We start from the raw sequence: 27308 nt of genomic DNA, 5'->3' as shown, positions 1-27308 counted from the left end.
CATGTTAGGGAGAGAAATATTTAAAAAGTGGACATACACATCAGACGTGTTGGCAAATGGTAAATGCCCTTTCTGGAAAGTGGGGGAGAGAAAAAAAAAAAGGGCACAGACATCCTGTTCACCGTTGTGCAAGAATGACAGAGGGAGGGGGATAGTAAAAAAACAAAAACATAAAAAAAGGTAATACAACAGTTTGTCACAATGTATAGGGTGAATACTATGTGTACAGGCATAGGCACTTTTACACGGTGATGTCTTGTTCTTATGAACAGTTGAACAAGGCATATCCTTCCATGCCATGCAACACCATACCACAGTCTCTCGCTAAAGATGCTTGTATATTCAACGTTCATTACTGTGTATGATTTTTGCTGTAGTAATCTTTAGTGGACAAATTAGGGAAGCTTCAGCCCAGAGCCAACGTTTTGACAAAGGGAGTCATTTTCCTTAGGGCAACAGCTGCTTTCCTTGGCACGGTTTCTGTAGCTCCTTCTCCTCAAAGATGAGGATCCCGAGTCTCCCACTTACTTGTAACCCTTTCTTCTATTTACTCTAGTAAGTGTCTGTCTTTCTGTGACCCTTTCATTTAATGGTACATTTGACTGGTTCGTACAGCACTCTGACGTGGTTCGCATTGATGTGGAACCTCCTCGAGGTTGGAGCCAATGAAAGCCTGTCGTTACCAAATGTTCAACCGGAGGAGCCATGTGACCAGAATTCTGCCCGATCTTTGTTGTGCTTCTCGTTCGAAGGCGAGAGTGCCTGTGAGCGCTTTGAGCTGGAGCATAGTGCTTCGAATGAACCATGCGAGTGTGTCGCGAGTGCTCACTCCTGACCAGCCGAATGTAAAGCACACCACGAGAGTGCTCGAACATGACCAGTCGAATGTACCATAAGTCTCCATCTCCTTTTGACTCCTTTGTCTCGTTTGGTGTAGCGGTGGCAGAGAGAAGGAACAAATGTTCCCCGTGTTGTTCCCACATTGCAATGTTCCTCGTGTTGTTCCAGGCCCCCCCCAAAAAGACAAGTAGGTCCACAGTTAAGTGCCACTTTCTGACCGGAGGTCCCGGTAGGCCCGGCATTCCTGGCTGTCCCCTGGTTCCCGGTGTTCCCGGCTGTCCTGGCGATCCGCCTGGACCAGGCATGCCCACTTGGCCGGGGACGCCAGGAGCTCCACGCTCGCCGGGTGCTCCTCGCTCACCCGGCTGCACGCAGTTGTGGGTTCAGCAATGAATGACGGGTACACGTCTCTATAAGGGTGCACAGCTGGGCAACTTCGTGCATTAACAAGACACTTGCGCTTGCCTTATTGTTCATGGTTTTTGTATGCTAAAGAAGTTTAGCTTGTAGATATTCATGGTACTGAATTGCAAGGACACATAGAGGCTGGCACATGACAAGCGTTTGCTAATAAACATGTTTATTTGAAGCATGGATTATATATGCAGGTCATAGGTGAAGCAGGCAGGAAAAAAGCAAACAAAGAAACGATAAAGAACATGGCATATGAATGAAGTGTCATGTCAGTGTGTGTCCTATCTCGGTCTCTGCGTGTCTTTGTTTGTATTTTAATACCGTGGGTATATTGTACTATCGCGGAAAAAAAAAAAGTATCATCCTGAAAAACGTAGAATCATATTAACGAGGTTCCACTGTATACACCTTCACATAGTGAAACATGGAGAATAAATAAAGAAACCTGAAAAGAAGCTAGGGACTGCGCAAGAACCACTAAAGCGAAAAATTATAGGCATAACAATAAGAGACAGGAATACGGCAGTGTGGATTAGAGAGAAAACGGGGGTTAGCTGATGTTCTTGTTGAGATTAACAGGAAAGAATACTTGTACTTATGCATAGGCTGAGTTGCAGAGTCTGATGGCACAGAATGTTATGCATTTATGACCTGCGGTAAATTGTTATGTCACCATAACAAAGCTGCAATGGCCATAGCAAAATGTGTCCAGGTAACGTGTGTGAAAAGTCTTGGCCTGTATCATACCGTACTAGTACATGAATTATCTGTAGAGAGAGCTTATTGTTAGCCAGGCAATCGATCTGCTAGCAGTAGGAAAACAGTCGTAGGCATGCAATGTAATCAACTGTTTACAGTACCATTCCTGGTGGTCCCATGGCTCCTGTTGCTCCCTGAAATAAAAGCAATGCTATGTTTTAGCAACTGATAAAAATCACTGCATCTACATGGCTATCACAGAGTATTGTTCACGTATCATTGTACAAAAAATGATACAATAGGAGGCGAGATGAAAGTGCCTGTGCCACTTTTGTGCAGTGTCTAGTTTAGGAACTACTGGTAAGTGTGTGTCAAGTGAAGGTGGTATAAGACACAGGGCTGAGTAATAGCCCAGAAAAAATGATCAAGAGTGTCCACCTGATGTTTTATTAAATGTTATATTGTCGAGCGGCCGGGTGACTGGTGTGGATGCAGTGTGCAGAGGGGAGAACCCTTCATTGCTAGGGGCCGTAGTTTATATTGGCTGCAGTGGTATAGTGTCACACTAGCAATGCTGTGTAGGCATACACAGTTGTAAGGCTACATATACGCCATGTTTGGCATGACACGACACGGGAAAACGCCGATTTCAGAACTTGGTCATAGATGGCGCAACAAATACTGTTTACCACTGCATGCCAACAAAATTAAATGAAAGAGAGTTGCTGTGACTTGACACACAAAATCAGTAATTTGCTCAGGAAGTCCATATCCATGGCACATTTGATGCATATATACGATTGTAACTTGAGAAACCAGCATATGTCGCTGTTGGTGTGTAAACAAGCCTGAGACGGTATGAAATGATCTTTTTGAGGTAGATTCTTGCACTCACCGGCCTGCTTGGTGCAACGAGGTATTCTTCCCTGGCTTGGTAGATGCACTCGCCCTGTGAAACAGTGTGGGTCAGGGTCAGGCAGTTGAAAGAACGCTCGTTTGTAACAGAGTTGGAGTTCGCGAGATGGTTTCCAGACTGGAAGCATGCAACTTCTGTCCCAAAGAAATGTGATTGTACCTTTTCACCAGGCTGTCCGGGAGGACCCTCCAGTCCCTGAGGCACAAAACAGCAAATCTTAGTAAGTTTGCTTTTTAATGACATTACAGCTGTTAACGACTGCAGCTAGCAAATGCAAATGGTCTGCCTACAATGCGCAGTCGAACGCTTGGCAGCAATGCTTCCATGAGCAAAAACATATAAAAACTGGAGTTGAGAATTCCTATACTCCATTTCATATTTACCAGGCAATGCCACGGAAGCAACAGAAATAGTGCATTCATAGGAGTCTCGTTCCATGCATTTTAGCGCAGTTGTTTTTTTGATCTGCGATTCTTTCTACAGAATAACAGCTTAATGTATTAAAACTATAACTATGATTGTAACTTGAGAAACCAGCACTGTTGGCGTGTAAACAAGTCTGAGACGGTATGAAATGCCACCACTTTTATAAATTCACACATAATGTGATCAACACCCCTCTCCACCCTCACCCACAAACTAACAGCTGTACAACCATCAGCTTTAGGAATAATGCTCATGATAACAATCAACTGGCAGTTGTCAGCATGTACAGGGTTTTTTTTTTAATTTTTTCGTTGTTATTGTCCTTTCTCGTGCGCGTTTCTACCTAAAGCTGGTGCAGTACCAGTTCCTGAGTAAATGTCATCAAATGCGTTACGAGAAGTATCGGTCGCTGTTCTTTTTCTGCTTCCTTGTTCCTGTTCTCTCATTCTTTTTTCCATGATGTTCTGAGCACGATACTCGGGGAGGTCAGAATGTTTTGCAGATTGGCGGTCATAAAAATTAACTCTTTGGGTTAGGTACGCGTGGCAATTCATGAAGGCTGCTCTCCTTTGAACATGCACCGCACCTTATGCTTTTCACACATAGCATAACAGTATTGTTTTTTATTTTCAATTACCTAAGTAGCTGTTTAGTGCCTGTCCTGTTCTCACCTTCACATGCAGGTTCTGTATGCATCAAAAAACGTGCAGCATAGGCACAAAGACTTTACCTGAGGACCTCTCGGCCCCATGAGTCCTGGTAGACCTGGGGGTCCTGGATTTCCTGGAGTTCCTGGCGGACCCTGTAGGTGACAACGAGGATTGCATGCTTCTTTAGTGCTTTTGGGCTTTTTCTCGTAACTGAAAGGTGTGTGAGCATAGGACGTCAGTTCAGCTAGCACATACAAAGTGCGCTCTACTTACTGTTAATCCTTTCTGGTCCGAAGTTTATAGATATAGTGAAAAGTTTATATTATGTGTGTTTGAAAGACAAAAAGAGGGGCAAAAATAAAGAAAACATTCCTGCTGGAGTTTTTGGAAATGAATTGAAGGTTATTCTCATAAATTACCAACAACTCAGCGTTGTAAACAGCATATGGTTCTGTTCTTCAGACTTCTTAGCTCATGATCATAACGGGAAGTATGATCACAGATTATTTCTAAATCATTATGACGCCACCTAAGGCAGGTGATGCGCACCTTGGGCAGTGGGCTCTAAGAAATGCAGCACAGAGACCTAAAAGCGTGATGCTATGCATGGACATTTGTGAAATATCAGGGAGATCCTTATTTATCTGCGGCACAAATTCGACAAATTATGTATATCCCTGACACTCAGATTTCTGAGAATAGTAGTTTTGTCGGTTCTTTTTCTGCAGGTCGGATAATTCCTGCAAAACATGATTCCTACAGGAATAATTGGACCAGAAAGAGTTATCGCATTACGTGTATCGATCATTGAGTTATTGATACCAAATCAGCGTCCTTGAATCAGGTTTGTTTGCGCTCTGTGCTAAAGTGGGCCACCTTAAGTGGTGCCATCGTCCTTTACCTCAACCTATTTTCGGTCTTGTATGAAATGTTTTCCTTAAAAATAAGTTGTATGGATGGATGTAACAAATTAGATTTCTAAAACTACACCAAACGAACACTTCACCGTTGGCTGCAGTTGCTGCAGGCAAACATCTGTGGTCATTTTGCAAGTTGATGAAGCAAATTCACATATGTAATACAATGACTTAACACTTTACATGTATTCAGTGGATGCAATGCAAGTTTGATCATGTAGCCTTGGCTACTGTGGAATCATGCACTGACATATCAGGTGGTACATAGCACACTTTAAATAATTACTTCATTTTGTAGTTGCCTGAGGACTAAAGTAGCCACTATGACCATGAAAGGATTAGCAGGTAATGGCAATGCCATATATGATGGGATGGCAGAAAGGCATTATAATTTGCAATATGGTTGTATGCTGGCCATGTTTAGGTTTTTGTATGCAGTCAAAGTACTGCCTTTTTCATTAGGTATTTTTATTAGCATCGTCAGTGTGGTAAAGCATTAAGTTTCAAGAATATACTGTAGTTTGCATGAATAATCATATGAATTAGCTGTCTTAGAGGTGTACTCATTTTGTGCTAGACCACATTATGATCATGAAAAAAAAAAGTTCAGTTCACTTCAGTAACTGCCCCATATATATATATATATATATATATATATATATATATATATATATATATATAGAAACTTTATTTGGCTGGAAAATATTTTAAGTAACTGCATAAGCATTTGATATACTTTTTAAATGCCATCCTAAGGAGAACAATAACAAGTTCCAACTTCTAGATTTTCTAGTTTGTGAATAAGTGTATTGCATCGTGTACAGTAATTAGTATCATCAGCTAGACAAAAGCAAGATCAGCAGCAGATATACTGAACTAACTTTGGCACAGAGCGTTTACAGGCTCACTGCACATTTCTTGGCTCTTGAACTTGAAGTGGGCTAACAAGTATTTTGAAGTGTTAGGCTTTCACTAAATATTATCAGGTAATGACAATGCCATCAATGATTATATAACAGATGGTAAAAGGGTATTAATTTACAATATCGTTGAAATGTTGGCCATGCTTATTAATGTTGATTTTTTGTATACAGTCAGACCTTGATTTAACGGAGCTTGATTCCAGGAAAACTCATGCCTAATATGTTGAAAACCTCTAAGCACATAAGTGAACTCCATGTCTCACCAGATTTAATTAAACTTTAGGGGAAATTGTGGGTAAAATATGGGCATGCAAGGTTTCAGTTTAGGTGACGAATGCCATTGACCTGTTAGAAGGTTTGTCGGTCCCACAAATGAACACAATATGTGCTCATTGGGCTCGCTATCTGTATTAAGTGTGATAAATGCTCATGCAGGCAAAAGTTATATATTTTTGCTCTTGAATAAGCACAATGTTATTGGCATTAGTGTATTAAGTGTTTTCAATTTAACTAAATAATTATTGGGTCTCATCGACTTAAATAATTGAGGTAGTGTATTGACATTATTATATTTCTGATCACTTGACAGTGCATGTTTTGGGGGGCTACCTGTGGCCCTGGCAGTCCCCTCGGTCCTTCTGGTCCACGGAGGCCCTTGTCACCAAAGATACCCTGTGGAAAAAAAAAAAAAGCATGATGACTTGTCCACAATTTTTTGGTATCTTATCATGTGTCAGAGAAATATGACCTGCTGCTATTCATGTAGAGCATGAAACGATGACACATATTGTGATCAAGTTAAGAAGCCATAAAGTAACACATTTACAAACTCATGAGCACTCTACAAGGATTCTTTTCCTCCAGTTATGTTTATTTCTTATCATCCATCATGCTGAGTGGCCAATTCAAGTGATAGTTGCTTCATGCTAGCCAATGACAAAGGACAAAAACAGTGCAAAATGGCGAAAATCTTTACAACATAGGGCGAGTAGTGTACATAATGCTTCTCAGCACTTTTGAGGCTGAAAGCATGAAATATGCTATGATTGTTATGATTGTGTGGCTTGTGGTATGGCAGATTGCTGCTGTTTTGAAACTGTACTTGTATAATATGTATACATTATAAATTATTGTACATAATTAATTTTTACATTATCACAAACTGTACTTGTAAATGGAACGTCTCCTCTATAGGCTGTGATACAGCTTACTTATAACACAAATTTTGAGCAATTATGAAATGTCTCATGGTCTCAATACAGTTGTGCCTTTGAGTGGTTGTGGGTACAGCAAAACTGTACATTTCTCTGTGTGGTATATTTTCATATTCCCCTTTTGTGGCATTGATTCGAGAACACAGGAAATATTACTGAATTTATTTCATGACACTCGATTAACTCGTTAAGCTCCTACTCAGTTTAAATGATTAGCTGGGATTAAATTGTCCGTCTCTTCTCACAAGAGCAATACAATAGAAAAAATTGTTTTGAGCCCCCTAATCCTTATATTGTTTCCGAGCAGTTCTTACTTTCGGCCCTGGCTTGCCGGTGAGGCCTTGTATTCCTGGAGGGCCCACTTCACCCTGTGGATGCATTTTTTTTTCTTGCCTTATTGGCGATTTGCGAGGCTCGACCAGCAATCTGTGTTAGTTGCTCTTCCATGCTATTGGGTTGCTCGCATTGTTGCTTTTGTCTTACGTATGCATTATCATTCAGCACTCTGTCCAAGCAATTGCAGCCTTCTTAGCTCTAGAAGAGGCAGCAGCAGTAACGTGAACTTTTTTTTTGGTACTTGCCAGGCCTACTAGTGTATGTTAGTTCAAGTTGGCAGTTTGTGCAATCCTTTGCAATTTATATATTTGCATTTGTGTGAGTACGCAAATAAGAATGGCATGCTGAATGATTGTCACTTTTTGGTATTTTCCGACAGGATTGTGAACGGTTTCTGCGGTAGAATGAAGAGTAATCATTGCTCTGCTGGACTGTATTCTAGATCAATCACTTTTAGGGAGATGATGACTTACAGTGACTGATGACTAAGGTTATTTGAATGGGCAGAATGCTTGTAACCCCAATGAGGCATCCTAATGAATGCTACGTCACACAAACATAAAAGCATCCCTGAATGCGATCAATCAAGAATACAGCCCCCGATGTTAGGAATGTTATGTTATTATGACATTATCGCACGTGCTAAAATTAGTACTGTGAGTGCCGTGCGGAAGCTGCGGCTGAGGTGTTATGTGATCCTGAACACAAGCTCTGTTTGCGGATATAGTATGGTCTTTTCAGACTCCCGTTAATTTTCACGTAGCACTCCATGTATACATGTATCGCTTATAGTGCAGTTGCAGCAGACAAAATACCGGTTACAGTGCGGCTGCCTGGAAGTTTGGTAGTCAACTGAAACAGCGAATGCTCCCCTCAAGCCGCAGATATATTGTAACGTAACACGAGTGTGCACATTGAGCTCCGCGACGTCACGGTGGCGAACAACCGGCGCGTCTCACGCCATCGGGCGTGTTCCAACGTTGCTGGCGCATGAATAGCTCCGTTCATATTCTTTGCTCGGCGCACCAAGCTGCGCCGTCCATGCATCCCAGCATTCCTCACGAGGTGCGGGTAGAATGACGTAAAGGCGGGAGCACTCGAAAGCACGTCCGTCGCCGCGGCTCTTTGCGCATTAACAAGCATGGTGTCACGCACGCACAAGCAAACATGAACACATTGCACTCGATGACCGCGGAAACTTGCTGTCAGAACCCTATAGTGAGGAAGCGCAGCAGCAGCAGTGCGCGAATTGACCTTCATGCTGCTGCTCGCATCAAAGCGAAATTTATTGCTCCTAAGTTAATGCGCTACATTACGCCTGCGGTTGACACAATGTTCCACATGTGCCACCATGACCCTGAGTGGTGCTGCCTAACTCCCAGGATTACATAAGTACACACACACAAATATCCAAGTGCATGACGGGAACAGCCACCACCACAGCTCGGTTGGTAGAGCATCACACTCATAATGTGGAGGATCTGGGTTCGACTCTCATCAGCAGCATGCTGTCTTTTCTTCCACTTTCATTTTCCTTTTCACTGTGATTTGTACATTTCAGCTCAAAAAACAATTGCCCCTATTCTTTCCTCGCCTTCATTGTCTGTTGGCTTCATTTGGTAGTCACGGACATGAAAAGGCATTCTACTTGCTCACAGCATAGCAGTTGTGCAGTTAAGCCAGTGATCGCTGTATGGGTTAGTGTAAGGGTTAACTTTCGTGCGAGTAAGCTTCTTTCGATTCAAATGCTTTACAGGCGATCCCTCTGGTCCTCGTGGTCCTTCGTCGCCCTTGGCTCCTTTTGGTCCCTAAATTTAACGGCAGACATGGGAAGGAACCAAAAATAAATACATGGCACTCCACCTGGTTGTGAACTGCGCTGCTTCATTCAGAGCAGGAATTCGTGGCACAGTTTTTGTGCTTGCTCAATTTCTCTAGAGATTTCGCGCTTTAATGGTGGGCTAGAATCATTTTGTTGCTTCAAGTCCACCAGCTGAACATTTGGTCTCGCACTGAATTGACGAAAGCAACCTTCGTTCTCACCTGTGGAGCGGAAAGAAAGCTGCTCCAAAGTGAGCGTTGGGATCGGCTATCAACGTCATAAGCGTAGTCTACTACACTTTGTGAACAAAGCAGCGCCCGCATTTTGTAACCTCCCGACACCCAAGAAAAAAGACTAGCGACAGATTTACTTTTGTAATCGGTTATCATTGCCAAGCGATATCTTACGAACCTGAAAATATCACCCACCGTGTTTTACTGTGGAGCACAATCGTCAAGGGTTTGATTTACAGCCACGGTAGCCACATTTTGATGGAGGAGATGTGTGAAAGCGCTGACGTGCTCATAGACTTAGGTGCACAATAAAGAACCTTAGGTGGTCAAAATTAATCCAAAGCCCTCCATTACGGTGCCCTTCATAGTTTGTGTGTTGCTGTGAGAAGTTAAATACCATGGTTTGGATTAATTTTTGGTTTGGAGCTGAAGAACACATTGTTTGACCAAATGGCACGGGTATGTGCACACAGCAGCATCCGCGTGAATGTGGACAAATCTTTAAAGTCTGCTGAGGCGATTAATACTTTTGTTTAGTTAAACTTAAGGATAAAGTAACCGAGTCACCGTTGTCTTGATTCTTAGTCCTGGATAGCAGTGCTATCTCACATCATTAGAAACATACTTGATGAGCGTTTTTTGTTGTTGGTGAGGATACATTGGTCGCACCACAAAGTAGTATCGATGTCTCAAAAACCTTTGGCAACAAGATGATTAAATTATTGATATATGGGGCTGCAGTCATTTGTCCGGATTTTTTCCCCATTATTGTATATGGTTCAATTTTTAAAGGGGTGCGAGTTATCCACTTAGATGGACACTTAGTTTCAGGAGGGTACTGTTCAAGTGTTTGTAGCTTGCAATCCCACCTATGTTTGACCTATTATTATATCTACTGGCAGGCACCAAGTACTGCCTTAAGCACTTTTATCGTTGTTGAATTTATGTATTTTTTTGCAGCTTTCCTTAGTTCACTGGCACAAGTACTGTTTCCACGGTTGTCATTTCTATTGTGCTCTTACTGAGAATCTTTTTACGTCTGTTTCCTCGAAGTACTACAGTTGGTGCATCGAGGCATAGACTGCTGTTAGCATGTCTTGTAGACAGGCACATACACCAGGTCCAGTAGCCTAAAATTTCAGCAAAGGGCTTTTTGTAAGCTGTAAAAAATTTGCTCGAACACCAAAATACTTTTGTCTTCCACGTTCTTCTTTCCCTTTAAGTGTTCGACACTTTTGCACCGGCACCTTGAGGCTGCATTGTCAAAAAGTGGACACTAATGCCATGGCGGACAGCAAAATCTGCTGCCTCCTTTCTGGGTTAACTCTGTCGTTCATGCTGGCTCATAACTTTTGCTGAAAGGATTAGAATGTGGTTGAAATGACATCGAGTTAAGCTAAACCGATAAACTTCTGGAAATCTATCTGTGCTTGTACTGTGCCAAGATAATCATTGAATAATGGAAGAAATTGCAAATTGAAACATCCTGTCTGTTTCTCGAGTTTAAGCCTCCTGTAAACAGAGAAGGAGGTAACGTCATCCAGCCTCTAGTCTTGTCACCACTGCATGGGAACCGTTTGCCAGAGTGATAGCTTTAAGAGTCAAGCTTTGGCAACAATTGTGGGTCACAGGGCAAGTGCAGAGAGGGCTCCCAAATGTCCAGAGATTGTGTCCCGACAGGGCGTTGTCAAAAAGTAGCATATCAGCTAAAGCTTTTGGAATAGTTAAAGTAGCGTCAATTGCCCCTCTTTGCCTTCTTGCTCTCCCTGAACAGGACCAGTAGTGCCACCTAGAGTGTTTACAGGAAAGTCCCATCAGCAAGCATTGTTCCCTCATCTGTCACAAGCATAGAGCTGGGTACGTACAGCCACATCGACCACTTTGTTTTTCCAATCAACATTTCTCCGTATTTGATGGGAGATAAGACTGATCCTCCAATGTCACTTCTTTTGGAACATGGAACACCCCCTTTCACCTTCTCTCTAATATTCCCCTGTTGAGTGCTTAAGGCACTCTGCTTTCATGAGATGGTCACAGTGTGCCTTATAATGCCACTGCGTTGGGCTGATCTGTGCACTGATCAGCGAGTGCAAAGTGGACATTCGAAATGGCACTTGCTGTCAAGTGATCGCGACTATCAGTGAAATGCACAGGAGAGGAGATGGCGAAGGTCGACAAGTGATGAATGCTACTTTTGGTTATTGTAGGGACCTTTAGGATCAGCATTAACAATCGTGTAGGTGGAAAAAACCCCACTATTAGTGACTTTATTTTATTTCTTTTTATTTTCAGGCATTTAATGTCAAACAATTTGCTTTTTATTGCCTAGTGCTTGCCTATTGTTAACAAGTCATTACCAGGATGATTTCTCATGATTTTCTTGCATAAAGAAGCCCTACTCTCAGCAACACTCCTGTGCTTGTCATTCTAGAATCTAGAGCAACAATCTGTGAACTCAGTTTGAAAATTTTTGCCTGTGACGTCTGTTTATTACGTGACGCGAAGGCACCTCCACTGACAAATCGTTTAACCCATAAGGTATGACTGCAGGCTGATTTAGTTGGCACAAACATAGGAGATTGCTGCAAACATATTGATGAGCACTGCTTTACTGAACGACATGTCACCTCTATTCCGTCGTGTCCTTGCTTTCCTGGTCGTCCTGGGGGCCCCTGCATGTGCGGTCATTGAATGAGAAATTTTGTGAGCTGTAGCTTCCACGTGCCAACAAATGTGTGGCTGTTGCTGGGCTTACGGGCAGGCCGGGGAGGCCAGGGAATCCTCTCGGCCCCATTGGTCCCATGGCACCCTGCGTGAGAAAGTGAACTGAAGGAGGTTTCCAAACTACCTAGTCTGCGGTGAGGTAATGCTATGGGCTGTGGAATAGTAAGTGCATTGGTGTATAATGATTCATGCTATCCACCTCTGCAACAAAGGTCGATTACCGACTAGCCCAGTCTGCTACTCTTCCAAGGATTAGTGAGGCCGAGGAAGCCGAAGAACTGGGTGCCAAAAGACAATGCTGACAGCATAACTAAAGCTGGAAGTAGAAGTTGAGGTTTGGCAAAGCGAAGGTAGGGATCCGACTTGTTTTACTGCATGTTTTTCTAGTGCACTTTCATTTCTTCCTAGTATGCGAGCCAATATGATGGGAGCCACAAAAGTTATGACTATTTTAAGGCTGACCAGTTAGTTTGCTGCAGCGCAGTCTATTTGATGGATGAAGGCGCAGTGTTGTCATTGTCTCCTGATACGTTCCGGCAATGGTCGGTCGTCCCAAAAGTTAGAAAATGGCGTAGAGTGACTGCCATGAAATACTACTCCGTGCACACAGTGGCAGATTGTCATAGCTTTCTAGTGTCGGTTTTCGGTTTAAATTCTCCTCAAACTTGTTCAAAGTCTTATTTCAAAGTGCCCATTTCAGCTCAAGGTAGCTTGGCTTATGCTATATTTCCCTTTGTAGTTTAGCGACAGAATAGTTGCCTTGAAGAGTTTTCCATTGCTAACCTGACCTGGTCGATGTCACAAAAATTGAACAGTTACTGCACTGTGAGCTTCTGTTAGCACTATACCTGTTCAAACAGGAAGGTAACATACTAGTACTATTGTTAGGATAGATTACGAGCCATACCTTCATTCCATCAGATCCAGGCTCTCCTTTTGGCCCAACATAACCTTGAGGTCCCTAGAACACGTGCAAAAAACTTTTGGTAGACAGGGTTCAATCATTATTATTCCAACATTTCTCGGTCCTTGTGCATGCCTATGCAGCTATATAAGCTTATCTAGTGACTTAATCGCTGCAATATCTCAGCAATGCCTGCGAACAAAATGAAGCGAGGTACGGGCTATTGAACTAGGATGAGTGCTTCGAGCCTGGTACTTTTTGCTGCTGATCTACCGACAGTAACATGTGTAAGAGAGAAAAAAGAACAAATTGTTGTAAATCTTGGTTGTTACGCTGTATATTTTTAAAAATTCTGTCATTTGCAGCAGTTTGTCGTGAAACGAAAGTTACTGTGTCTTCTATAAAGAATTAACTTCACTCACTGGCTCGCCAGGGATGGCAGGCTCTCCAGGAATTCCGGGCTGTCCATTCTCTCCCTGGCAACATGGAATGGAGGAAAGCACTTAATTGGCTTCCTTGGGTCTTGATTTGGTTGATGAATGTAAAGTACTATATTCTTCTTCTCTAGCCGAGTGAATTCTACTGTATATTGATTCCCCTCCTACTACGAACACAGTTGAAGAGTACTGATCTGCACCGAGCTGTACATAGTACTGAGTTGAGTGCTTCGTGGGTTTACTAACCATGCAGGATATGTTCTGTGACATCCTAAAGTTTCAATGGCCTACAACGTAGGCAGTGCATTATTATTTCACCGTGCATTACTAGCTTATTGCCCACTACCATCAAAACGTGGCATAAAAGCTGTACGCTTAGACTTGTGCTGGGGAGGCATGCATTTATCTTTCAGGAACTTCACGACTACACACTGTCTCTCAGTGCAGTTTAGAAGTTTATTTGTTTAAGTATTTATGTATTATTTGTTTATCATTTGCAGTACTGTCTTTCTACAGAGGTGAAACAGCATAGTACATGCAACCGAATATAGTACAATTTAAGTTGAAAAAAAAAAAAAGAATACAATATAGACAATAGGATGCAATCAATAGAGGCAGTTGCTCATGTAAAATCTCAATCTATGAACATTGTTTACATCGCAGCTTTATTTGCTTAGAGGAAAAAATGTTAGCATCGTCAATTCAACATACTTTTTCACCCTTTTGACCACGCAAGCCCAAAGCACCCGCTGCTCCAGTAGGTCCCTACAAAATGTTTGAGAATGTGTGAGTCTTTACTACACACCATCCGTAACTAACAGTAGGTCTTGCAAATGTTCTACACCTGAACGTAACCTTATGCAATTTAATCTTACGAAATGACTGCAGGAACCCATTGATTTGATTAAGTCCAAGTTTAACAGCATCAGGAACAGGAACTGACAAACAAAAAGCTGTCAATTTTGATCTACAATGTTTAGGCTGAAGAGTTGCATACATAAAAAAGAATGTTCAAAGGAAAGAGTGTTAAAAGATTTTAAAGGTGCTGCGTGGCCTTTGCAGTTTGCCTTCTTGTTCTTATTAGCCTGTATTCGGGCAAAACAACTTACACGAAATCTGTGTGAAGGCTGCGGTGAAGTTTATATGGCAACTCCAAAGAGTGCTTTTGATTAATGCGTCTGGGATATCTTAATTTCAATCTTTGCATGAGGCTGCAGAATGTGAAGAGGTTCCATATCAAGCTTTGTTGTTGTGGGCTTTTAGGAGCAAAATTAGTTGGAAGAAAATCACATAAAGTATGATCAGAGAGGAAGTTTTCAGTGAAGTCAAGCCAGAGACAGCAAATAAATGTTTAGCACATCCTTAGTTTTATGCATGCATGTCCAGTGATTTAATAGGCTTGAGGAGTACTAGTTTAGGCTTAAAACTGTTTAGATTCAGACTCGTCATGGTGTAATACACCTAATAAGATTTAGTTTAGGCCTAAAATTGTTTAGGTTCAGGCTCGTCATGTAGTAATACACCTAAGAAGATTTAGTTTAGGCTTAAGAATGGTTTAGATTGCAGGCTCATAGTGCTTTGCTTTGAGGCATGAGGTGCTACATGGATGAGTATGGAAGGGTCCAAAACTTCACCTGAAAATACAAAAAGAAAAGGCAGTAGTCAAGTAATAAGATTGTGTGGGCTTTACAGCAGAGCTCTATACCAAGCCTTTTTCTTTTCATTTCTCTTGCTCTTAATTCTTTTTCCATAAAAAGTAAGGATCGATTTAAGTTGGGCTACAGATTTCAACATGTTGGAATGAAAACATGAAACATTCTTCTCACAGGCAGTCCAATCAGACCTGGCTCCCCTCTTGCTCCATCAATTCCAGGTGGACCCTGGGAGAAAGTGTTGTTAAGGAATGCATTGTAGGTACACTTGTGAAAGTATTGCATTCATGAGAGTCAGAAAGAGCGAGCTTACGCGATCACCCTTCGAACCAGCGTCGCCTTGGTAGCCTCTTTCACCCCTGTCACCCTGAAAGTGTGAATAGGATGAGAATGTTTAATCTCATCAATACTATGTCAAACTTTTGTGCGCTGTGTTAGCAGAAGTGCAGGAATCAAATCTGAGAAGATGGAGACGCAGTGGAATCTCGATTATACAAATTTCTCAGGACCTCGGGAAATATATAGTATGTTATCCGAAATTTGAAAAACTTGAGCGAACCATAACCCCTGCACCACGAAAGTGAAGGTTCTTGTTTACTTAGTGATGATTACTTTCAGCTGAAGAAGTCCTCGACGATTTCCTGAACCTTTCTTCAGTTAATGTTGTCGAGGAGTCCCCTTGCGAAATATAAAACTTCACACTCGTTTCTTCAACTATGTTGCCAGCACTACATGCACAGAGCAATGAGTGCTTTGCAAGTGTCCATATCTCGATCATGATTATGAATGACGAAAGTCTCGTACATCGGCTTCGCAACATACACTGTGGTCATGCTCCCCTGACTGTTAGAGATTTTGTGGCGGCTCGAAAATTCTTATAACTTGCTGTGGCCTAGGAGAGCATTTGGATCATCCCGAAAGAGAATGCAGATTTCATATTTGAATCAGAACAGAATTTTTTCGAAGTTTGTGTCACCCCGAAATTCAGATCAACTGCGATCATTTCATTGAGGTGCGACTGTATTGCACACGGTTATAACTGTAGAATAAGCGCCCACCTTCGGGCCTGCCACACCAGGAAGACCAGGAATGCCACGATCGCCTTTGCCGCCCTGTCATCACAGTAAAAAAAGAAAGTTAGACATGTAGCCTTGTCCCTGTTACCAGAGAATTGTTTTAAGGGACTGTTTCAGTGAATTCGTGTGAAATCAGAAACTAAAGACATCATAAAGGGACTTGGCAATTCTCAAGTTTTCAGCATATTTCAGTTTTCAGCTGCTCTCTGGAACTAACAGAAGTTGCAAACATTCTTGTTTTGATCTGCAGAAGCCATGTTCCTATATGTAATGAAGACAGCTGCTTTCATGTGCTGCGACATCAGTTTAGAATAATTATTCATAGAGTAGTGAACAAAATCAAATATGGCACAACTTGTTTTGATAAATGTTTAGTTCCGTGTCTATGTAATAATGAGCAGACATTTTTTTTTTTAAAGAACAATCATTAAGGAAACACCTCCAAGCTAAAGGGGCCCTTAACTAGCTCATTTTAGTGTTATAGACGCTTGCTTAAAATTTGTGTTCACATAAGAGTAAAAAAACAAAGTAAAATGTGCAATGTGATGAAACAAGCGTGTTGAGGCATGGCAGAGAATACTACCTCACCTTTTCACCTTCAATGCCTTGTGGGCCAGGTAGGCCACGACTGCCTTTTTCACCCTGCACGTAAAATGAGATACATCATCTGTTTTCCTCTTTTGCTTACAATTGACACTTGATGCTCTCAAAGGCATTCTTTGCAACTTTACATGTTATATGCTAAGAACAAATGTCACAACGTAGTATAACACAGAGATAGGTACCTCTTGAAGCTGGCAGACACTTGTCTCAGCTGAGATAGAGAAATGAACAGGATGCTTACAGAAGCTTGGAGATGTAGGTGAGGTGGTCAGACATGGTATATACATGCTGTGCTCATATGGCACTGGCAATGCCAATCAGGCATGACGGATGACGTTTCACGAGTTGTGCACCTATGCTGATGATGAAGGCTTGATGACGCGTGTTAATTCTTTGTGGTTAGCAAAAACACACAATTCCAGCTTAGCCGCTGCCACGCGGCTGCAGGTGCTAGTGACTAGGTAACCTGGGCTTCAGCTGACGGTGCTGACACCCATGAATGTCAAGTGGTATTGCCACTGTCGAAGTTGCAGCAGGTGCCCAGCATTTCATTTACTGCCATCTTGGTGAGTGGCATTTAGTGTAACACACATTCCACGAGAATGACTAAGAGTGTTCACACACTCTGCCCTCTCTCCACCGTGTTTTCCATCATATACGAAGCATGGTTAACCAAGCGCTTACTGCTGTGGAGAAGTGCCCAGTGACGTAGCCAGAAATTTTTCTAGGGCACAGGGGGGTGGGGGGTGCAGGTCAAATAACACAGAAATTTCGGGGGGGAGGAGGAAACATGCCCGGTGTGCCACCCCCTGGCCATACCACTGGAAGTGCCTAGGATAAGTAAACTTATTGTGATGTTAGTGATAGCTCTTTGTTGGCAACTATGGACTTCATTACTAGTTCTACGGCACTAGTATATATCCATTGATGGTGTGTTATGTGTCTGTTGTATGTACTGCGTGTGTCATTTCATTTATTACCGCATTCATCTGGAGTAACATGCTAGACATGCCACCGCGCAAACCAATCCAGTTTTAATTAAGGAGCCTCTCACTTTCTAACAACTAGTGATTCAGACCAGCGTAGTAAAATTAGTACAAGAGTGTCACTAATACAATGCAGTATACAGAGACTCAGAAGTATGAGTTTTAGGCATCAGCTAATAGTTTAATGAAAGTTGAGAACTGAGTTTGGTGTTTAATAGGCGACTCCTAACTGTCACTTGAAAACTAGCACCCGTGCAAACTCTGCTTTGTCTCAAGTCCTGTATTTGTTTTTGTTTAGACATACAACATTATTTCTGCCTGTAGAGCACTGACAAGGTATAAGTGCATGCTTTTCACTTTGACTATGCCTGCACTTGAGCGCTTATGAATTGAAGAAATTTGCTACTGAATGGTGCAAGAGATGAATTATCAATTATAGCGGGAACAATTTTCGATAGTCCTTAAATAATAGTCAGCAGATAAAGCCTTATCATAGTTAAAAATTAATATATGTCATGTTTGCACACAGAACAAGTGTGTATAATATAAAGTTACACTGTCTACATCTTCCAGACATTACAATTATGATTTTGAAGATACGTGTTAAAAAGAAAAATTCCTTATAACTCACCTGTGGTCCTGGAGTTCCAGGTTCTCCAGGCACACCTGGCCGTCCGGGCAAGCCCTGCGTGTGGTTTTTGAGAATGACATTGTCAAGAAACTTGCAACTTAACGTTGAGTCAAGCTCATGGTTGCCGAGTGAGGTTGACAAACAGCCTGCGCAATGTTAATTGCTAGCTGTAAAATGTAGATCTTACGAATGCAGATACACAGTGAAAATGACATAACAGTTATGCGAAAACCCGGAAGGTTGAGGAAGAGTCATGAAAGGAAAATCTGTCATCCACTTGACATTAGCTCGAAGATACAAAGGGAATCCATACGAGCTTTTTAGAGGGGAAGTTTCACAGTCAAAGAAAATTTTGCTCTGGTTTAGGGATAAAACACAGCATGAACACCTTCCATAGACAAAGAAGAAAAAAACTTGGAATGTGGTGCTGAAGTAAAAGTCCTTCTTAAATATAAAAATTGATCTAGGGTTCAATTTTTGTTCATAGGTGTTAAAGATAATGTTAATCTTGACACGGAGAAGAGCTGGCTATGGCTGTAAAAATTGCTTAACCATGTTTTAGTTTGTCTACGTACTTTTCTGGTACTACTAATTACCTTGCCCGATAAAAATTGCTCTTTCAAATCTTCTGTAGTGAATTGCGCCTTGCATATCGTGCAAATAAACCTTATTTCTAGAACACATGTAGTATCCAATGTATATTGTGCATGGTCCATTTGAAACTTATTTGTGATACAATACAGGATCCCTGTGCTATTTTGCTTAACCTGAAGGCAAAATTAAAGCATTTCCAAACTCACTGGAGACGATGGCCCTGATCCTGTGACTCCTGGGATACCGTCACGCCCAGGGGGTCCCTAGGAAACAAGCGATAGATTTTTCAAGCACAACAGCAGTTCTATTAAGGTCACAAACAAACTTCATGGGATTGTGGGAGTGTGTTTCTGTTTTATCTTGTACGATATCTTGAATATTTTCAAGCTGATTGCCGGCCTGCTTGCATGTGTAATCCAATTTCCTGCTTAACCTTGAGGTTGCCAGCTAGAGGGAATTGGGATGCAGTTTGGCTACAGCTCATGCGTTCCAGTTACTTCTGTTTGCACCTTCACTCAAAGCAGCAAATTCTTACGTACACTTTCTGCCAAAATGAAAGGGAACAGTGTGTCCGAAAAGCAATTCTTGCAAACATGCGAGCAAAAACCTTGCTCACTGCTATTTTTTAAGTTGTTCTCCTGTTGAAGAGTCTTGCTCATGGAACCTTTCCTCGTTACAAACACACAAAAGGAAAATTACCAGCTTTGAACACAAATTCGGTGTTCCCTTTCATATTATCGTATATCGCCCACCATGGTGTTCTGTTGATGAGTTCGAGGTTATGCGTTCGATACCCAGACACTGTGACTGCATTTCAAAGGAGACGGAATGCAAAAACCTGCATGTACTTAGATTTAGGTGCATGTCAAATAACTCCAGGTGGTCAAAATTAATCTCTAGCCGTCCACTATAACGTCTCTCAGAGCCCCAGCGTTTCTTTGGTCGTTAAATCCCATGAATCAATCTTGTGTAGACTTTTGCCTGTGATAGTGCTTTTTCACTCGTGCGACCGTGAGTTAGTTGTCTCATATAGAAATGACCCATAAATGCAAAGTGAACATGTTGATGTGACACAGATGAACTAGCCTGTGCCCTATTGAAGTTTACAAGCCTTTAGCACATTCGTGTATGGGACGCTATGAATACTATAAGAATGTGCGAACCTTTGTGTACGTTACTATCCACTGGACTGTATTGAAATAACAATCAATTGTTTCTTCAAAATTGCATTCAGTCAAATTGTTCTACAGTTGAAAAGCTTTTTATGATGAAAGTGACTTCCGTCTAGACTAGTGCCCTCTGTCGGAAAAGTGTTTTTACTTGTGTTCCTTTTAGACTTTACTTTTGATTGTGATTGCCTTTTGAACGGATGAAGTGTTTGCATTGACAGTTGTCCTGTGCAGTGTTGGTTTTGTACTTTTAGATGAGACTACAGTTGTTTTGGCTACTACAATCAACGTCCGATTTTTCGGACTCCCAGGGGCCGCGAAAACGTCCAAAAAATCGGTAGTCCGAAATTTTAAACGTTTTTCTACATTGACTCCATGGGGTGCCGGTGCCGCCAAGGCATCCGAATTATCGGGCATGTCCGAAACATCGGGTGTCCAGAAAATCGGTCGTTGACTGTATGTATATGCTTCATTCACATATCTGTTTCTTTGCTTAATAATTGCCCTGAAAAAAGAAAATAATATTCACAGAGCCGTGATCTGTTTACACTTTGTGCCAGATTTGCGTGAAAGAAATGTTGAATACTAACAGGTGGACCACGGGGGCCTGTGCTTCCTGGTGAACCTTTGGGTCCTTGTTCGCCCTGAAATAAGACAACCAGTGTTGAGGAGAGAAATTCTGCACTAATCTTTCTTTTCGATAAGATTCTAAAATCCTACATGCATTTCCTGTAGTCTAATAGAGAGCCTAGTTTTAGTGATTCTGTAATAGGAACGCACATACTATCAGCAGAAATTGAAACTAGAGCAGGGAAAATTTGACCAGGACACCTGCCATGCATAATCACGACCTATTTCAATATGCTGTCGCTCCATAGCCAGTTGCATTCTAGTCATTTTTCATTTGTTTGTATTTGAATTTATGCTGATACTAGTACACCTTTGGATGGACTTGTAGTCCCTATAAACCTTTGTTGGAACTGTTGCTTAATAACGAAAGAGCCAGCTTGTGACCATTAAAAATAAGAAAGAAAAAAAAATAGCGAAATACCTGCCTTTCGTGAACATTCTGCCTTGTAACATATGGTGCAGTGTTATACACATTTGCACGAAATCAGGTTGTAAGCATGCACATTATGGGGTGCACAAATGCCATTGCAAATGTTATAGTTCGTTACATACGTTGTAGAGAACGTGTGAAATGCCATTAGGACATATTAAAGTATGTTACGTTTCGTGCTTAGCATAGAGTAACAGCACTAACTGCATGCTCTGAAAAAAATATTTTTACCGGAAAGCCACGAGGACCAGTTGCTCCTGTGTTGCCTCTTTCACCTGGTTCACCCTTTGTACAGCAAAAAGAGAAAGTTGCGATTTGGATTATTGCAACCGAACATGTGACGGAAAACGAAAACACACAAGCAGACGACTACTATGGCTGCTGGTTGAAATAATGCAGAACCAAACCTTGTCATTTGAGCAAGGATATAAATAACTCCCTGAGTTGTCCTCTTATTCTGGTAATACTGCTTTCTTTTTCACTTCGATCTGTTCATTTATATTTGTCAGTTCCATGCTTCATAGTTTCAAATTTTTAGAAGCACTACAATTACTAACGTAGACAGAGTCTCTACAGGAAAGTGGAGACATGAATTGATCAGCAGAAGTTGAACGAAGGAATCTTCTACCCAGAGCTCCAGCAGTTTGACTAGGGCAGTTAATTGTCTTCATCCAAGAGGACTTGCATTTACCCTGATGGCATCCTTTCTGGTTATCAGTCTTCTTAATTCATTTGGCAAGAATGGCGCTCCTTTAAGCTACCTGTCATATAAACCTGTCTTGTTTCTATGAACCAAAATCAAAATTGGGCATCTCATGATTTAATTAAATGAGCTTTTCATCATTTAGTGATGTGCCAATGTCTATATTAGAACTCTTGGACATGATTGAGTAACAATACAAGTTAACCTATGATCCATTACAATGGGGATGCTGTATGACATAATTATCCTCGTAGCAAAAAAAAAAAAAAAAAAGTGGAGCTAGCTTTGTTTGGTTTCCGGGGTGCTGGTCGCTACTGACCTTTTTCGTTTATCATTACATTAGTCAAAAAATTAAATGTTACCTTGCTTCCTGGTAGTCCCAAGGGTCCTGGTTGTCCTTGTAACCCTTGCTCGCCCTGTTGTGGAGAAAACAAACCACAGTAACGATGTAATTATAGTCAAGAGGTGAAATAAATTTTTCACTACTAGTCATTCTGGACTCATTGTCTCAGAGTTTGATGAAGATTTATCTCTGGGGTTGACCATCACATCATGTTTATTGATATAATGTTACCAAACACCTCTATTATGATAAATACAAGAAGGAAGAACAGACTGATACATCAGAAGGCACAGTTTACAATGAAATGATGCACTGTGAACTTGACTGGGCACATGCAATTACTTTAGTGTCATTTCAGCAGCCCAGCATTTAGAGCAAAACATTCCTTGTCTACTTCTATAGGGTAGGTGTTTCATCTGTATTGCTGTGTAAAAGCTGTTGTTCGACAAAAAAAAAAAACTTTCGGGTGCACGAGTCGCGCCACATAGCAAAAATTTATAAAAGTGAGAGCACCAGCTTTCCTAGCTGATAAAGAAGAAACAAGTTTTACACCTGAAAAAGCTTCCCGTGAAGCTGTGCCACAATTTTATTCGTAATCGTGTTTACTGAACCCCAATTCTATAGTTGTGGTGGGACAAAACTGGCTGCAGTTGGGAGGATACATTTAGCGAAGGTTTATTTATTTTAATTTTTTTTTGGTGGCATTTGAAGGTTTAGACCGTTTAGATGCTGTGGTCGGTCGTAACACTTCGTCGCATTCCACCGTAGCTTGAAGATGGTAGAGGGATGCATTTGTCGCTGAAATATGATGCGCTTCTCACATTGTGATGCAATGTTTTGTCTTGCAGTGACGAAGCTTTCCTTACACTGATTCCCACATTTCGTGTGATCTGCATGTTTTTTTGTTCTTTTTTTTAAACCACTCCGCTAACTGTCTCAAATAGCTTCGTATGTTTCCTGTCCATGCCAGGGGTTCCTGCACTGAACTCTGACTTAGGGAAGTCACAATAACTTCCACAAAGTACTGAGGCATCCTGTATTGCCCTTGTGCGCGAGATTTGCATGCAATAAAGAGTGTAGGTGGATTGCCAAATGTCAGCATGCATTCAATCCAATGGTTGCGGAAGACTTTAATGCAGAAATAACATAAACAATGAACATACTTTTTCCAGAAGGACTGACTGTTGGGCTAATTGGTCTATCAAGTTAACTGGAAAACATAGCGCAAAAAAATTGGAGACAGACATAATGGACAAGGACGAATTTCCAATCATAGAACTTTCACCTTCTTAGTATGACATGTTAGATAGTGTTTAGTGCAAAAATCTTGAGACAAACACAGGAGGCTGGAAACACACAAGCCCTAGTACCTATGCATGTCCTACCTTCTGTCCCAGTTTCTTGCACTAAATAGTTGCTAAAATGAACACAGTGCTGTGAAACAATATGCGTCTGCTTTCCATTTAGCAAAAAGTCACTGTGCAACTAGCTGCTTGCTACTTAAAAGCGAGGACAGAAAATGCTTGCTAACTACCTTATGTTGCATAAGTAGCAATAGGAAGTAGCATGACCACTGGTTCATTCTGGATTTACTGTAAGGAGTAGCATTACAGTGGCAAATAAACGGTTTGTGTGCCCAGCGAACCTAAAAATATTGTCTAAAGAACCCTGGGGTACCATGGAACGCAACTTGGAAACCCCTATTCTCTGCTGTGGGAAGATTGGATAACTTACTATTGGTCCTGGTGGCCCAGGATCTCCTGGAGGCCCAAGAGGTCCCTCAACCTGTGCAGATGAAAGGTAGACAGATGTTACAATCTTTTGCAAGAGAAAGACAAATACTGTGCAAAATCTTTCACAAAAATTGACTGCAGTGCCTTGCACTTAAGTTTGTGGTAGTCGCAACATATCGCTAATTTTATAAATTGAATAGCTAGCATAACTTTACTTTTCAAAGCATAGGAATTTGTACTGACAGTCTGTATGTATATCAGAACGAAACTTCTTAAAAATAATTTAGTGAACCACTATATGTGCCCTATTGGGCAGCAGTGAAATCGGGCTTGTGTAACTACTGTCTTGTCTGGATTTTGTAGTCCCCCTTTTCTTGACTTTTCAAACATTGTGTATGTCACGTATCATGATCTAAGCACTGTTCTCTGCACCTTTATGCATAAGACGATGAGCCAGCTGGTCAACCAGTAAAAGTGCCTTTATTTTCTCTGTGACCATTATTAGGCTCTGAACAGAAGCAATTAATAGTTCAGAGCCTTAGCAATTAATATTAATTATGCATTAATAAGTAATTAATAATTTTATAAAGACACTTTATCGGTCTACGTTGATTTATTGTTTTGCTTTTGTCCCTTTAATGTCAATTAGAATATCTGCTATGCCCGTTTGCTCTCTGATCCACACCACTCTCTTCCTGTCTCTTAACGTTACGCTTACCGTTTTTCGTTCCATCGCTCTTTTTGTGGTCCTTAACTTGTTCTCGAGCTTCTTTGTTAATTTTCAAGTTTTTGCCCCATATGTCAGCACCAGTAGGATGCAATGATTGCACACACTTATTTTCAACGAGAGTGGTAAGCTCCCAGTCAGGATTTGGTAATGCCTGCCCTATGTACTCTAACCCATTTTTATTCCTCTGTAAATTTCCTTATCATAATCAGGGTCCTCTGTGAGTAATTGACCTGGATAAATGTGCTCCTGTAGAGACTCTAGAAGCTGACTGGCGATCCTGAATTCCTTGCCAGGCTATTGAACATTACCTTTGTCTTCTGCATATTAATCTTCAACTCCACTCTTACACTTTCTCGGTTATAGTCCTCAATCATTTGTTGTAATTCAGCCCATGTGTTGCTGTACAGAACAATGTCATCAGCAAACTGCAGGTGGCTGAGCTATTCCCCAGTACAGGGTAGCAAACTGGAGATATCCTATGGTTAACCTCCCAGCCTTTCCTATGCTTTATCTCGTTCTCTGTTGTGAATGAATTTGCCGTGTTACTTGCTACACAAAAACAGGAAACGAATTGAATTAAAAGTGAAATAGCTTCAGTTTGGCTGAGCTTACCACTGCTGTACTGCCTGGTGGCCCTTGTGGCCCTCTTGGTCCCATGGTCCCAGGGACACCCTGCAGTAATTAACTCAGCTTCACTTATCTCTTTATGCAAAAGCACACAAATTACAACCACTGAGCATATACTTACAGGGAGTCCTGGTTCTCCAGGTATTCCGCCATCTCCTTTCTGGCCTTTCAGACCCTAGAATACAACACAGTGTAGTTGAAACGCTGACAATCTTCAGGAGTTTACCACAGTAAACCTTCAAGCATTGAATGAAAAGTTATACTGGTATTCGACTGGTTCCAGTTCAAATGCTTTAAGAAACCCATTCCCAGTGGGGAACTGGGACCAGTCGGCAGCTGGGACTAGTCAGACCACTCGTTAGTTGTTTCCAGTTTGCAAATGTACCAGTTGCAGAACCACCCCGTCTGTGCTAGAATGTCCATGTATTCCAGCTCGCTCAGACAAACTTGAACTTGAAATGGTTGTCCTATCACTTCGAAGGCATTGAAGAGGGCTTCGGAATGCTAGAAAAAGTTGGAAGGCAATTCAACCTCCAGTTGAAGTCAATGAAAGACAATGTCTTCCTGAGCAAGTTGTAGGTGAAAATGGGGCAGATTCACTGCGCACGGCGCTCACAGGAGGGGAGTAGAAGGAGCATCGGACTGCTTCAACTTTTTTACTGCACTATCTTTGGCATTGGCCCACATTTTAGACTGCACTATTTTCGAGATCAGCCCATATCTTGACATATGATGGATGATGTATACAATAATTAAAATAATATCTGGGGATTTACACGTCAAAATTTACTATGGTCTGATTATAAGGCATGTCATAGCGGGGAAAAAGCATCCGTGGCATAATGGTTACAGTATCGGGCTTCTGTGCTAAAAGTGCTCTGTTCGAATTCAGCCATAGGAAAATTTTATTTAGATAAATAAATAAATAAATAAATAAATAAATAAATAAATAAATAAATAAATAAATAAATAAATAAATCCAGAACATCACGGAGACAAGTGGACCTAAGGGGACATACCCGTAGCACATATTAGCCCACCTTTTTAGACTGTACTTACTTCGGGATTGGCCTCCCCCCCCCAAAAAAAAGGGCTAGAAACATACTCGATACAGAAAAGTGGTGGTAACTTGCTGAGAAAGACATTTTCTTTAAAAACGATTTACTATAATCACGTACACAACATCATTAAAGAAGTTATGGGTGCATGTAGGAGTTAGTTTATCCAAAATGCTAGTTGGCCATAACTTTCTAGTGCTCCCGATACCCTCATCTTATTGCAACCTAATTGTTGTTTAAACATGTTTTCACCCAGCAGAAATTTCAAAGGTCTTGCTAGCTTTTCGCAGTGAATGCCACCTGCACATGCAGATATTGTGACTTTGCCATCAGTACTGCACTGGGCTATTCACTGTGGAGGGGTGTGAAGTGCATTATTATTATTTTTTTTTTGTACAGCACTTAGTAGCTGAAAGTTCATCCCCTTCCTGGTTTCTTACACTGATGTGTGAAAAGTTGATTATTACTACATACTATACATAATGTCCTTTCCTATATATGGTAGGAAATGTTGAATGATTAGGTGCAGCTGATAATTATCATGACTAATTGAAGGAGACATCAAACTCACTGGAATGCCGGGGATTCCTGGTGTTCCAGTGTCGCCTTTAGGGCCGATAGGTCCCTGCTCAGAAAGGATAATGGTCATGCAACTGACATCGCAGGATCACTGAGGCTAGGTTTTCAAAGCCATCATTATCCAGTGCCAGCTATCAAGAATTAAGTTGGGCTTACCAATGGTCCAGGCAGTCCAGGCAAGCCATCCACTCCTGGTAGTCCCTGATGATGATGTTAGGAATTTCATTATGTAGTACATGTCACTGTTACACAAGTGCCTTGGTTTTGCGAGGGTCGATGGTGTTCCGACTGGTAAAAACACTTTTAGGG

General features: G+C 41.5%; 1 protein-coding gene across 1 annotated transcript in view; it reads right to left on the bottom strand.

The window, feature by feature from the left end:
- Window positions 1-27308, bottom strand: part of LOC119466602 (collagen alpha-1(IX) chain-like) — an 85504-nt gene that overhangs the window by 14167 nt on the left and 44029 nt on the right. The window contains 27 exon segments of the mRNA XM_037727121.2: window positions 1059-1205; window positions 2115-2147; window positions 2849-2902; window positions 3029-3064; window positions 4026-4097; window positions 6395-6457; window positions 7314-7367; window positions 9090-9143; window positions 12018-12062; window positions 12146-12199; window positions 13022-13075; window positions 13441-13494; window positions 14167-14220; window positions 15282-15335; window positions 15421-15474; window positions 16166-16219; window positions 16772-16825; window positions 18404-18457; window positions 19204-19260; window positions 20757-20810; window positions 21458-21511; window positions 22292-22345; window positions 24007-24057; window positions 25348-25407; window positions 25484-25537; window positions 26992-27045; window positions 27156-27200. Of these exon segments, the coding sequence (XP_037583049.1) occupies window positions 1059-1205; window positions 2115-2147; window positions 2849-2902; window positions 3029-3064; window positions 4026-4097; window positions 6395-6457; window positions 7314-7367; window positions 9090-9143; window positions 12018-12062; window positions 12146-12199; window positions 13022-13075; window positions 13441-13494; window positions 14167-14220; window positions 15282-15335; window positions 15421-15474; window positions 16166-16219; window positions 16772-16825; window positions 18404-18457; window positions 19204-19260; window positions 20757-20810; window positions 21458-21511; window positions 22292-22345; window positions 24007-24057; window positions 25348-25407; window positions 25484-25537; window positions 26992-27045; window positions 27156-27200 (1527 nt within the window).

This window comes from Dermacentor silvarum, chromosome 10, assembly GCF_013339745.2.
Source record: "Dermacentor silvarum isolate Dsil-2018 chromosome 10, BIME_Dsil_1.4, whole genome shotgun sequence".
Lineage (NCBI taxonomy): Eukaryota > Metazoa > Arthropoda > Arachnida > Ixodida > Ixodidae > Dermacentor > Dermacentor silvarum.
This window is presented reverse-complemented; position numbering and strand designations above follow the sequence as displayed.